The following is a 14,189-nucleotide window of genomic DNA, read 5'->3' as shown; positions in this document are numbered from 1 at the left end:
AGAAGTTTGAGAAGGCAAAACAATTGATGTTTTCTCTCCCTGAGACAGATGGCTTGAGTATTATATTAGAAAGCTGTAATATTTTTGTTAAGTCATAGGTTTCCTTGCTGTTTTTATCAAAATAATTTCATTATTTACACATACAATAAACTGCAAGTATTTAAACTTAATAACTGAATAAGTTTAGTCATGTGCATACTTCCGTGAAACCATCACCAATCAAGACAATAAATGTATCTATTATCCCAAAAGTCTGCTGCTGTCCCTGTGTAATCAATTCCTCCCACCACTCAATCTTATCCCTAGGCAACTACAGATATGTTTTCTGTCACTATAGGTTGTACTTTCCAGAATTTTAAGTGGAATTTTAAAATACACAATCTTTTCTGTCTAGCTTTTTTCACTCAAAATTATTATTCTGAGATTCGTGCATATTGTTTTAAGGCACACAAGGTAAAATTTCTTGAAACTCCAATTAACATTACTGAAAGGCACGCTCTTTTATGTTTTCAAAGAGGGGCATGGGCTTTTAAAGGCTGGTAACTGTTGATCTAATGACATAATGCGAAAAACTAATAAAAATGCTATTTAAAGACTGCTATGATTCTCATCAATGTTACATGTCTCAGTGCTCTGAAACATGGTATAAAGTTAGACTTCCTCACACTTTAATACTAAGACAGAGGCAAAGCAGACAGTAGGGGTTCATTTTCCATAAAAATAAACAGTGCTGAATTGATTATACTGTTTCAACAGGGAAGGCTTATGCTATGCTGCACCCCATTCCAAGGCAGTATCTTAAGAGCCCAGAGAAATCCATTTTTGCCTTAAATAATCTTACAAATTAAGACAAGCAGGAGAGAACCAATAAAGGAGTAGTACTTCCTTGAAAAGCAATAATACAGTAGATCTTAAGCCTTAAAAATATTAAGTTCAAAGTAAATGAGAACTACATTTCTCACGAAATCCTATCCCGGTAAAAGACAGAAAACTGCATTGTTTCATCCACCTGAGCTCTGGAAGAAATTTAGGATTTGCATTTCAGATTACTCACCTTTCAATCATCACTCTATATATAATTTCAGAAAAATTTTCATAATTTTGACAATTCCTGAGAAAAGAAGATGTCCACATTCCCTATGCTAATTCTTTTCAGTAATTATACTGTGATACAGTATGGGCTATGTTGCAGAATAGTACTACCTCTGTGTGTACATCTGAACTGTTTGCTAGTGGACTTACATCATAAGACCTCATCTGAGACACAGAAAAACCCCATTGGTTAGGCAGGACAGTTATTATGATATTAATTTTAGGATGAAAAATAGGAGGCTCAGAAAGGAAAGATGCCTCATCTGAGGTCAACAGGTGAACTCAGCTAGAATTTGAGTATTTTTGCCTTCTGATAGCCTGCTGGCTTTCTAACCTGCCTATTGGCCCAGACAACAGGGAAGGTAATTAAAGCTTTTAGCCCTGGAAGCCTTTTTTCTCCCAACAAACTCTTAGCAAAAATTCTAGTAACACAAAACATTTAAAAGCACAGATCTGTTGGAAATAAGGTTAGGTACCAACAGGCTGCACATTCTTCCTCTTGTCACCAGTACCCATCCATCTGCTGATTCAAATAGCCACCCACTCAATCCAGTCTCCCCAGATTACAGGTCACAGGGAGCCTAGTGATATCATATCCCAAAAGCTTACGGCTGGTATGTGGCAGAAGCGAAAATACACCCTAAGTCTCCAAACTTCCCATCAAATGAGAGTATCTTTCTCCTCTTGTCTCACACCCTACCCAGCTCACTCCCTGACAAGTGAGATAAAATCATGCTTAAAAAGAAAAAGCAGCAGCAGCAGCAGAAGTGTAGTTTGTTTCTTTAAAATAAAAAATAAATAAATAAAACTTCTGAGTACAAAATGGGAGGTGGGGGAATAATCTCAATAAATAAACAAACAGTCCGGGTCATTCTATTTAATTTTGAAGGTCAATACTTATAACCTCTTTATTCTATCCCTCCCAGTGTTGGCCATAGCTCTCTAACATGTACATACACACTTCTGTTCTGGGTCTTGAGAGTCAAACAGAAAAATGGTGTTAAGAGTATCTCATGCCAAACCCAGAATTTAGAGATCAACACTTCTCAGAAGCTAGTGCAGTACACTCAGAAATGTCAGTGGAATAAAACATAAAAAGAGCCAGTCTGGGTGAAAGGGGAAGCAGTTGGGCCTAGAACCAGAATGATTTATTTGGGTTAATTTCAACCTCAAACACAGACTCTCTCCTTTAATAAAAAGGTTATAGATAAATTAGGAGTTTAGGATTAGCAGATACTAACCACTATATATAAAATAAACAATAAAGTCCTATTGTATAGCACAGGGAACTATATTCAATATCTTATAATAACCTATAATGAAAAATATGAAAAACAATATAAGCATATATATACAGATATATATTCATACACACACACACGTACAACACTGTAAAACAACTATACTTCAATAAAAAATTGTAAAAAAATTGTTTAAAGATAATAAAGAATAATTAACTGTTCACAGGCCAGGGCAATAGCGTCTGTTAGTTCCAAGACCAAATAAAACAAAAATAAGTTTAAAAATGATGTCATTCCTTTTTAACACCCAGGCATTTTCAAATGGAAGCTTTAAAACCAAGTTTCTTAAAAATCTCAAAGCACCAACTTCCTTCTGAGGAGCATCTGCTGAAAAGAAAAGAAAACAAAACAAACAAAACACGGTAATCACAGGAGTCTGAAAGGGAGCCATGGAGGGCTGTAAGGTGTCTCAGGCTTTCCTCAAAGCACACATGCCCCTACCAGAATCCAAAAGAAAGATGGGTCAGAGCCGATGCTAAACACTTACATCTTCAGTCCAGTCTTCTGTTGTCCACTCTTCTACAGAATTCTTCCAGGCCCCTGTTAACAACAATCACAGCTTACAACACAAGTCAAATACTGTCTTACTCCAGATGATTCTCTACCATGTACTGCACAAGATGTATCACATAGCTCATGAGCAATTCAGTTTACAACCCAGAAGTATTAGGCTCTTAATCTATCTCAAGAAAACCAGTCATGTTTTCAAATGCAACTTGGCTCAGTACTATCCACATAAACTCAAAAGCAATGTCTCAAACTGATTTTTGCTTCAATGTAGGTAACATCTGAGCAATTGCTGTAAGGAAGTACAGCATATTTAACAAGGAGATTCTTGTGATTTATAGAATTTAAGAGAAGAAAATTCAATATCAGGCAGCTCTGTTTTGGATCTTAATTTCAGGCAGATTACTGAGTTATCAAATTCAGAGAAGCATCCTTTTCATACAATATTAGCTCCACTGTATGCTTTCCTGATAGGACTCCAGCAGAGCTGAGCATCAGTCCTATTCATATAAAGTCTGTTGCTGTAACTCCTGATGAGCAGGTACACAGGATGTGCTCAAACTTCTTACAGAACAATCATCATGTAAAACAAGTAAGAGCTTTAAAGAAAAACATGAGTTCAAATATGCTGATTTTAATACTTACAGATACTGTGTAAGTATAGGTCCACTACTTTAAAGCATACATGAGAATACACACCCAGATAAAATGGTTTTAAAAGAAACACACCAAGATACTAATTATAACCACCACCAGGAAGTGGGGTTGTGAATGTTTTTCAGTTCCTTCAATGGAAGAAATAGGTTAAGCACCTTATCTATAATGAGGTTTGTGTGTGGGAAGAGGAGGGTCATACTCCTAAGGAAAAAACGCACACGACCAGAACTAACTTCTTTGGAATCATGTCAGTAACCTAATAACCAACCACCTCATAAATAAACCGATGGTTACCTAGGAAGAGTCTTTCTCTATGTAATGCTTTCAGTTGTATGTCCCAAATTTGAGATTGGTCACGGCCAACGCGGAATCTATGGAGCACAGCTCCTAATAAAACATCACCTAGGATATGCTACCTTATGGGTATAAAAGGGAGGTGTCTCAAACCTGAAAATATCCCCTGCTGTGAGAAACCTACGCACATCACGGAGAGACGTCACCCACACGGTGGATCACGGCGCATATGCATTACAGGAAAAGAACATGGGTAGAGGTACTCCCTGCTCTTCTGTGCCTCTCAACTGTATGTATTCTTGAAATAACAGTAAAGCCTGATGGTGACAGATTTCAGTATTTGAACTGATAACTGATCCTTTGTTTTGGCTCACTTACCATACCTTTAAATGGTTTCCCTAATTTCTCCAGAAATGTCACAACACAATTGAATTTATGTACCCTCCAAATATCTCTTTAAATTAAAATATTTTCATAAATCAGAGCAGAAAGAAGTAATAGTTTCAGTGGGGGAAAATAAAAAACAAAAAAACACATGGTGCAATTAGTCCCAGTTAGAAATAAGTACTGGGACCTTGTTCTCTAGACTCCTCCTCCTCTTAGAGAGCACACTGTGCATAAAGCTAAATGAACCCAAGGCAAACCATACATCTACACCTAACATCTTCCTCCTATAACAGGCCTTTCTTAAGTATAATATATAATCTCGAATCTTTTAATGTATTTCCTTCCAGACTTCTAAGTACATGTATAGTTTTAAAAGCTCACAAGTGGCCTAATTTCAAAGCTGGCTGGTATACAGCATTCTCAGTGCCACCTCCGTCCAACCTACCCTACGCTCATGCTGTCAGATTTATCAAAGAAGACAGTACTCTTAACGGCTGACAAACTGCAAAAAGCTGAGGCTCGATCTAAGCAGTTTTAGGGACACTTGAATCAAGAAAGAGAAAGCATTTCAAAGCCTCAAAAATCATTCCTGAAACATCTAAAATTATAACAGGAAACAATTTAAGGTGGAATTTTCCTTAGGAATTCTGTCATCAATCATCAGCCAACTAACACTTGGTTAAAAGCCTAGATGTAAAGCATGATGATAGCAAATTACATGGATCTGATTAATGTATTAGAAATTTGGAGGATGAAAAAGTTAGTGAAAGCTAAAATAGTAAGAGAAAGTTTATGGGGAAGATGAAGCACAGCAAAAACCTTGGTGGCTGGAAAACATCTGAACAGAAAGACATACAAAGAAGGAATATTCCAGGGCAGAGAAACAATGCTTTGGCATTACAAGAGTCTAATTATAAAATATTAAAAGTAACCTAAAGTTCAACATACTTTTTTCCAAAAAGTTTTTATGTTGTGGTAGAATACTTCTAAAATTAACTATGGTAATCATTTTTCAGTATACAATTCAGTGATATAAGTTAAAACACACATTCCTTCATATGATAAGAGTGGCCTACCACTTAGGGGTATTATGAAAATAGTTAAAACACAAATTTATAGGATAAGAATCTAAGTAATTTAAAATCAGGCAGAAGACAATGTCCAGAACTGTAAACAGAAGTTCAACAGGTAAAGTGGTATGTCAGGCAACAGAGGGGAAGCCCCACATCAGAAGCCAAGGCCTGGCTGTTGCACTGACCCACCCTAGATACGCAGACTACAGAAACTGCACGGCATTAAATACAGAACAATTCAGGCTCAGGCCATAATCTAAATTTGGAATATTAAAATTTTACAGTGAAACCTTGGTCCCTGTTATAGACCTACAGACCTTTACCTCAAACATACGAGAAAAATTCAACGACATTAATTTATTCTCAGCTTAAAACAATAAATGTGAGATGCATGCTTTATGTTCAATTTAACTTGAACATATCAAAAGTACAAAAAGGCAGCTTTGGAAAAGGAGCAATGATGCAAAATCTGGGTTGCCTTGAAGGCCAAAGTGAAAAACATTTCCATTATCAAAAGCTGATTAATTATTTTATCAAGTAGTTGTAAAAATGTAGTTCACAAACATTCACCTGATTAATTTTTATTAGCTAGCCTTGGTTTAAAAATGGAAGCTCTTTTGAGCATTTTATAAGATTCTTAGCTAAGCATTACCCTTGGGTCCATAAGAACTTTTGTTTGACAGATCCTGAGCTACAATTGGAGGATTTGCTGCCAGTTCTGTGGATCAATGTAAAATGGAAGGTATTAACATATCAAAGCAATTAAGGTATTCATCAGAAGAGAAACTGGTCAGCAAATTAAACTGAAAAGGGAAAGCATCAAAGCTTTCTGATGCTTCTTTTACACACAGATATACACTGTGTGTCCAAGAAAAAGTAAACTTACTGCAGTCCAGCTATGACAGACTGCTATGATTCAGCCATAAATCTCATCAGCCAGACGGACCCTGAGCATTCAATTTGCATCCCTTGTTCTCATTCCCATGTTCACCAAATTCCCTTCTCACTTGTCAGACACAGCATTCCAATCTGTTTAACAAGTTTGTTTTTAGTACATTTATAAATTAGCATTTTGACTATCTTTCAGTTTTTCTATCTTGGTTAATGTGAGTCTGACTAAGGAATGGATCTGATTATTAACCTGTCCTAAAGTCAGGTTTCCTTTTTTTTTTAAATTCGCACATATTTTATTGTTCTTTTTCTTTTCTTTTTTGTTCTGTTCTAACATATTTTTATTGAAGTACAGTCAGTTTACAATGTTGTGCCAAAAGTCAGGTTTCTGAGCCTTTAAGGCTGTGGGTTAGACTCAGAACTTTATTATCAACAAGACAACACCATTCTGTGAGGACTCTAAGAAACAGCCAGCACCCCATCAGATGACAACATCTTTTAACTGTATTTTACATCAAACGTGTTTTGCTTATCTAAATATTTTCCAGCAAGGAATCTGCTACTGTAAACGAGAATAAGGAGATGGAGGGGGAAGGGTTAAAGAAGGCAGAAGGATGAATAAGAAGAAAGAAGCACATCAGTTAATGGACTGATTTGACCTTCTGTTTCAAACATCTGACTTAAAAATCAGTAGAGGTTATAAATAAAGCTGCTATAAACATCACAAGCAGGTTTTTGTGTGGATATCTTTTCATTCCTCTTCAGTAAAAACCTAGGGTTGGGATTGTAAAATTGTACGGTAAATGTATGCTTCCACACTAGGAATGTATGAGTTCAATTTACCACTCCATCTCCACTAATACTTGGTACTCTCAGTTTTCTTTTAAAACCATTTTAATGGAAGAACCTACTGGTGGTAACCTACTGTGGTTAATTTGTATTTCCCCAATGACCAATAATGATGAGCATATTTTTATGTTCTTCTCACCCATGTATCTCCCTTTGTGAAGCATCTTTTGCTTCATATCTTTTGTTCATATTTCATTAACTTTTAATTTTAAAATAATTATAGATTCACAAGAAGTTATCCTTCACCCATTCTTGCCCAATGACCAAACTGCATCTAATTATAGTAAAATAGCAACAACAAAAAGACATAGACACAAAGTGTGTGCATAGTTCTATGTTAATTTTTTGTTCCAGTATTAAAAATTTACCATGATAATCTTTTTTAAGTGTACAATTCATTGGCCTTAAGTAATTTACAATGTTATATAATCATCACCACCCATTTCCACAACTTTTTCATTTTTCATTCATTTTTAATTGCTCATTTATTTTATCAAGTTGCTTATTTTGTTATTAATGAGTTGTGAGAGTTCTTTATATATTCTATATAAAGTCCCTTTTCAAACAGAAGTTTTAAATAAGTATTTCCTCCAAACTATGCCTTATTCTTTCACTTTAGTCTCTTCTGAGGAACTGTATTTTTCTTTTATGACTCATGCTTATCTCCTATATAAGAAATCTTTGCCTAACCCAAGGTGGCTAAGATTTACCCCGTATTTTTTTTTTTTAAGTTGTGCTTTCAGATTTCATGTGTAGAGCTATTATACACTTCTGGTTATCTTTTTATATAGAGTATAATGTATGCCACTGAACGGCCTTGAAACCTTTGTCCAAAAATCAATTAGCCATGTGTCTGTGGGTTTATTTCTAGATTTGTTATTATACAATTGATCTATCTCTATGCTTTTGCCAATTTCAAGTCTTGATTACTGTAGCTTTAGGTAACTTCTTAAAATTAACAAGCATGAGTCTTTGAATGTTGTTAGTTTTCAAAATTGTTTGTGCTATGTTCATTCCTACACTTTTCTATAAAAATTTTATAATCAAGTCATCAATTTACACCAAAACACCTGCTAGGATTTTTACTAAATGTGTACCGAACCTGCATCATCAATGTGGGGAGAAACGACATGTCAATAATATTGAGTCTTCCAATTCATAAACACTGAGTACCTCCCCCTCTTTTGGGGTCATCTCTGATATTCATCATCAAGTTATATAATTCTCAACATATAAATCTTGCACATACTGTCAGATTTACTTCATGTTTCTGTACTATCATTTATTATTCCTTCTTCAACCTCTCAAGATTTTTTTTATTGTAATACTTAATTATTTTTTATTTGGGGGGGGGTGATTAGGTTCACTTATTTTTAGAGGAGGGACTGGAGACTGAACCCAGGACCTCGTGCATGCTAAGCATGCGCTCTACCACTTAAGCTATACCCTCCCCCCTCAACCTCTCAACTTTGTACTTTACTGTAAGATTTCATATTTTCCATTTTCTTTTTTTAACTGATTAAGATTTTATTCTATACTTTACATTTTCATAGGCGGAAATCTTATCTTGCATATTATTAGACTTAGGTTATCTTGACTTTTCCATTTTCTCTTTGTTGATGGTTTACAGAAAATTACCTGTTAACTGAACTACCTAGCACCTTGTTAATTTTAATAATTAATCTATATTCTTTTACATTATTGCCAAAATGACAGGTTTCTTCCTCCCTTTCCACTCCTTTTCTTTTTCATTCCTTAATTCAATGGTTAGGACCTCTGGTACAGTGGTGAATAGAAATAATAAGAGTAATTCTCCTGTTTCTCTTCAGTTCAACTAAATCTTTAGCCTTTTATTAAAAAAAAAAAAGTAATAGTAATGAGAGTAAACCCCTTGACTTTGCTACAGAGGAACAACATTCTATAAATCACCACTAACTGTAATGTTTGCTGTAACTTTTGCAGCAATCAGGAGTGGATGTTGGGTTTTGTCAAATGCCTTTCCTTATTGAAATTATATGAATTTTCTCTTTTATTCTGCTAAAGGAGTGAATGATACTCATCTTTGTTACTGAGATATAACTCACATAGCATAAAATCTATCCTTTGAAGGCACAGTTAGTTTTTAGTATATTCACAAGTTGTACAACAATCACAACTATCTATTCCAGGACATTTTCATCACTCCAAAAAACCCTGAACCCATTAGTAGTCACTCCCAGTTTCTCCCAAACATTCCCAGCCTCAGCAACCACCAATTTACATCTGTCTCTTATGTATTTGCCTAATGTAGAAAATTTTATCTATCTACTCATCCACTGAAAGACATCTGGGTTTTATATTGACCTATTTCTTCCATTCCATTGGGTATATATCTAGGAATTGTTTGATTTTTTTTAATGTTATACTTGAATACCAAGTATAAATTTTAATATGGCCATTATATACTATCCTTTTTCTAGTTCACTGAATTCTGTTTTTTTAATATTTTGGCTTAAATTTTTTATATATGTGTTGAAGAGTGAGATTAATCTGTAATTTCAAATGTTAGCAAAAAAATTGACAAAGCATCTTTCTTTTTTTTTTTAAATGCAGCCCCCGCTACCACAAATTATGCAGCTGAGCTTCCCACATCTGGGGAAACTGCAGGGGTCAGCACATCCAGAGTGCAGTGGATGAGCCTCGCCCTGGGAAAATCACCTTTGTGTTCATGGTATCTCCCCTCTCAGGTAAGTATGACAAAGAATCTTTTTATGATTTTTAATAGCTGTAGCATTAATTAATTATAATTATAATCTATTATCAAGATTCCTCTTCTTATTCCTACAATCAACTGTATCTGTTTCTTCTCCTTGCCTTTATCAGTCTCACAATAAGCTTATCAATTTCACTAGTCTTTTCAAACTACAATTTTTATAACTTTTGTTGGTCCTCTCTATACTATCTTTAATTTCTAATTCATTGATTGTGCTTCTGTGATGGTGACACTGTCTTTTTTAGATATTTATTGAGCTATATCTTTGTATTTTGGGTTATAATTTATGAAGTGTCAAATTCTGTTTTATAAATATAATCACAACAATTAATATATATACTATCATGAACAAATCCTCAAAAGAGCTCTATTAAATAAGCCAATTAACAAGTATTCATCCATGAATTTCAGGGGAAAAAAATTATCCTAAAATTACAAGATACAAAAAAGTCTGCAAAAGCAATTGCTGCCCCAAAGCTATCTCTCATCATCTACCTCTTTGTCTGGCTAAATTTGTGTCCACTGTTAGGAATGGTAAGTACTTTCTGTTTCCAGTCTTCCACTAAGAAATTCTATATATCCCTGACACACTGAGAGTTGAGTGTGGGTTTGTACTGACTTACACACATAGAATACATCCTCTTCCTCAGAGTGAGAAAGGGAAAAATCATATACCTTATCATCAATGAGATTTATAAATGAGAGACTTTGGAGGTTAAGAACCAACTAACAGTAGTCTCAGAGATAGGACAGCTGCTTGTTTTTCATTTCTCTCCATCAGAGTTCTTTAATGTCATCTCTGTAAGTTAAGAGCTCAAACATTAAAACTCATCTCTGGCGAGAACAGACACTTACCAGTTCCCTCATCCGCACCATTCTGAGCAGCTTCCCAAACTACCGATTTTGTCCCACACCCATCTATAGATGGCGAATCTGAATAGTCCGCAGGATTAAATGTCCTTGGTTTGAAATAAATAAAGAATAAATGCAAATGAAGCACTCACCAAAGTCACAGAATTAACTGTACATCATCTTCCCAGAAACAACCCCTAAGAACCAATATAAGAAATTTCACCCTACCACCCCTTCTCCTATTTAGTTACAGTCAATTCTTTTAGCCATCAGAATGCAGATCTTCTGAAAAGCAGAAGCTGCCTAGGGATCTTCCATGTACTCTTGTGTGCTGCCCCTACTCCCCCCCTAAATTGTTGTCCTCTGCATCCTAAAGCAGGTGTGGAGACCTGTAATAGTTCTAGGCAGGTTAAGGGCTCTAATGAAAAGCCCCTCGCCCCACTCCCCACCAAAAACCAAGTCTAGACTTAAACAGGCAACAGGTCTTTTCTTTCCAAGTCAGAATTCAAGTTTGGCTTTGAACCTTTTAAAATAGAAGAATATAATCCTTTTTGTTTAGAAATAATAATATAGATAAAAAGAAAACATTTTGTTTGGGACCTCTCTTTTTAATTAAAATCCTAAATACCCATGATTCAGAAGTCTAACTCGAGCCAAATTAAATACCATCTCTAAAATTTTTACAACAGAATTTAAAAAAAAAATTCAGTATTATTGGGGTATCATTGACAAAAGAATCACAAAATAATTTTTTTTAATTAACAGCAAAATACACAAACAGTTTAAAGCTACTGAGTTGGGTTTACATGTTTAAATGTTCTGGCAAGTTTGCTTCCTGTGTTTTCATCTTCCCTTTGTCCACAGGGAGTTCATGCAGAAAAAACAGAGATGGCAGGAATCACCATCTGAAGGCAGTGACACCCAACAGTGGTGCCCTGATAGATACGGAGAGATAAAGGGCTTTTCCTGGAACTAATTCCTTTCTTTTCCTTTCCTTTCCTGACTGTCATCTACTTATGGCCTTTGTAAGATATTTAAAAACTTTTAATCAAAATCCAGGGGGAGCTAATGTTTTGGATAACAGCAAAAAGTGAAAGAACAACTAGAAATAATGAATAAATAACTATATAACCTATTTAATAACGATATACTTATTCTTCACTATTACAATTCAGGGTAAAAATGATCACTTTTCACAAATAAACATTGCATTTACTTACCATTCAAAGACAATTGCTGGATTTACCAACATAACTCTTAGGCAATGGTTTTCAACTGGGGTGGTTGTGCACCTCCCTCCCAGGGAACATTTGGCGAGGTCTGGAGACATTTTTGATTGTCACAACTTGAGGAGGGGTGCAACTGGCATCTAATAGGGAGAGGCCAGGGATGTTGCTAAACATCCTATAACGTCAAGGGAACCCCACCACCTGAACAAACTATTATCCAATCCAAAGTATCAATAGATCTGGGGCTAGAAATTCTGCTCTAGAGCTTACTGCAATACAATTTTATTCATGCTGTTTTGCTTTTACAATATTTTCTCTTTAAGCATAGAAAATATCTGACTCACCAGGATAAATAAACTGAGTATAAGACAGAGGAAGGAAAAGAGTAACAACTAGAGAAGGTAGCAACTTCAAAAATAGGATGGTTAAGACTTACCCCATGCCTTGGGTTGAGAATCTTCCTGTCCCTCTCCCTCTGCCACGTCCAAATCCTTTCAATTAAAAAAAAAAAAGTGTAAATGATATTTACGTCCTTCACAATTATAATTCTACCAACTTCATCCAATATACACCACTACCCAACTACCCAAACATTACTGTCACTGTTCCTAACAGCACCAACATCCCCAACAGTGCACCCAATCTGCTGGTCTCTAATGACACGAATACCTATAGTTACTAATTTCAAAGCATAAGAAAGAATTTAATTTTGCTTGTATGATATTTATCATACGTAGCAGCTTAACATAGGCAGGTTATACTTAAAAATATATTCTAGGTCTTTTTAAATCAACTGGTGCAAACAGCATGACATCATAAGCGTCTACTATAAAACAAAATGAGAACCAAAAAGAAGAAAACGCTAAGTAAACTGAAGGTACTATCATATACCATTTTTAATACTAGGGCTTTTAACCAATGACCAAAATGGCAGTAAATAAGAGAGCAGACAAACAACAAGAAGAAATAGTTTTATTCAGCAACTCTCCAGTTTTTCTTAATCAAATCCTAAAGTTTGAAGTAAAGACTGAAATGCAAGAGCTAAAACTATACAACTCTTAGAAGAAAATATAGAGCATAACCTTCACAACACTAAATTTGGTAATGATTTCTTGGATATAACACCAAAGAAACAGGCGAGAAAAGGGAAAAGAGATATTAAACTGATGCATCAAAAGATACGAACAGAGTAAAAAGGCAACCTAAGAATATTTGCACATCATTTATTTGATAAGAGAGTAACATCAAGAATACATAAATAAATTCTACAACTCAACAACAATTGGATTCAAAAATAGACAAGGGGCTTAAAATAGACATTTCTCCAAAAAAGATACACAAATGGCCAATAAGCAAATGAAGAGACTCTCAACATCACTAATCATTACGGAAACCTGGCACTCATTACAGTGGAGAGAGAGAATAGAAAATAAGTGGTGGCAAGAATGCAGAGAAATTGAAGCCTTTGTGCACTATTTGAGGGGAATGTAAAATGGAATGTGGAAAACAGTATGGCAATTCCACTCTCCACCCCCTCCAAAAAAAATAGAATTATCATATGATTCTGCTATTCCACCTGTGGGTATATACCCAAGAAAATTCAAAATGGGGTCTTGAAGAGGTATTTGTACACCCATGTTCATATTCATAGCAGACTTACTCACAATAGACAAGACAGAATCAATTCAAGTGTCCATCAATGAATGAATGGATAAATAAAACGTGGCATATACATAAAGTGTAATATTATTCAGCCTTAAAAAGGAAGGAAATTCTGACGCATGTTACAACATGGATGAACCTTGAGGACATTTTGCTAAGTGAAACAGACCAGTCACAAAAAGACAAGTATTTCATGATTCCACTTATATGACGTTACCTAAGAGTAGTCAAATTTAGAGAAAGGAGGTTGCCAGGGGATATATTAGCTATGCTAACATAACTAAATGTATATTTAATCATGTATAACTAACTTATCCAGTAGTTCAAGTTAAACTATTAATATGGTCTTGACAAAAATCTACCCTATTTCTAGAGACAGGAAAACAGAAGGAAATATCTTTAAAAGTGGAGGAACCCAATCTAAAAAAAAAAAAAAACACAAAAACAAACGAACTTATTTATAAAACAGAAACAGACTCACAGACATAGAAAACAAACTTATGGTTACTGGGTGGGGTGAAGGGGTTGGAAGGGATAAACTGGGAGTTCAAGATTTGTAGACACTAACAAATATATATAAAATAGATAAACAACAAGTTCATACTGTATAGCACACGGAACAATATTCAATATCTTGTAGTAA

At 35.0% G+C, this 14,189-nt stretch overlaps 1 protein-coding gene and 1 pseudogene across 1 annotated transcript in view; both read right to left on the bottom strand.

Annotated features, from left to right (window-relative positions):
* UBAP2 (ubiquitin associated protein 2) overlaps positions 1–14,189 on the bottom strand; it is a 95,464-nt gene that overhangs the window by 27,261 nt on the left and 54,014 nt on the right. The window contains exons 7-9 of the mRNA XM_074363160.1: positions 12,321–12,375; positions 10,659–10,762; positions 2,881–2,933 (exon numbers count right to left, since the gene is read on the bottom strand). Of these exons, the coding sequence (XP_074219261.1) occupies positions 2,881–2,933; positions 10,659–10,762; positions 12,321–12,375 (212 nt within the window). The remainder of the gene's footprint in view (positions 1–2,880; positions 2,934–10,658; positions 10,763–12,320; positions 12,376–14,189) is intronic.
* Positions 9,611–9,785, bottom strand: LOC123611989 (U1 spliceosomal RNA; annotated as a pseudogene).

Source organism: Camelus bactrianus, chromosome 4 (genome assembly GCF_048773025.1).
Source record: "Camelus bactrianus isolate YW-2024 breed Bactrian camel chromosome 4, ASM4877302v1, whole genome shotgun sequence".
NCBI lineage: Eukaryota > Metazoa > Chordata > Mammalia > Artiodactyla > Camelidae > Camelus > Camelus bactrianus.
This window is presented reverse-complemented; position numbering and strand designations above follow the sequence as displayed.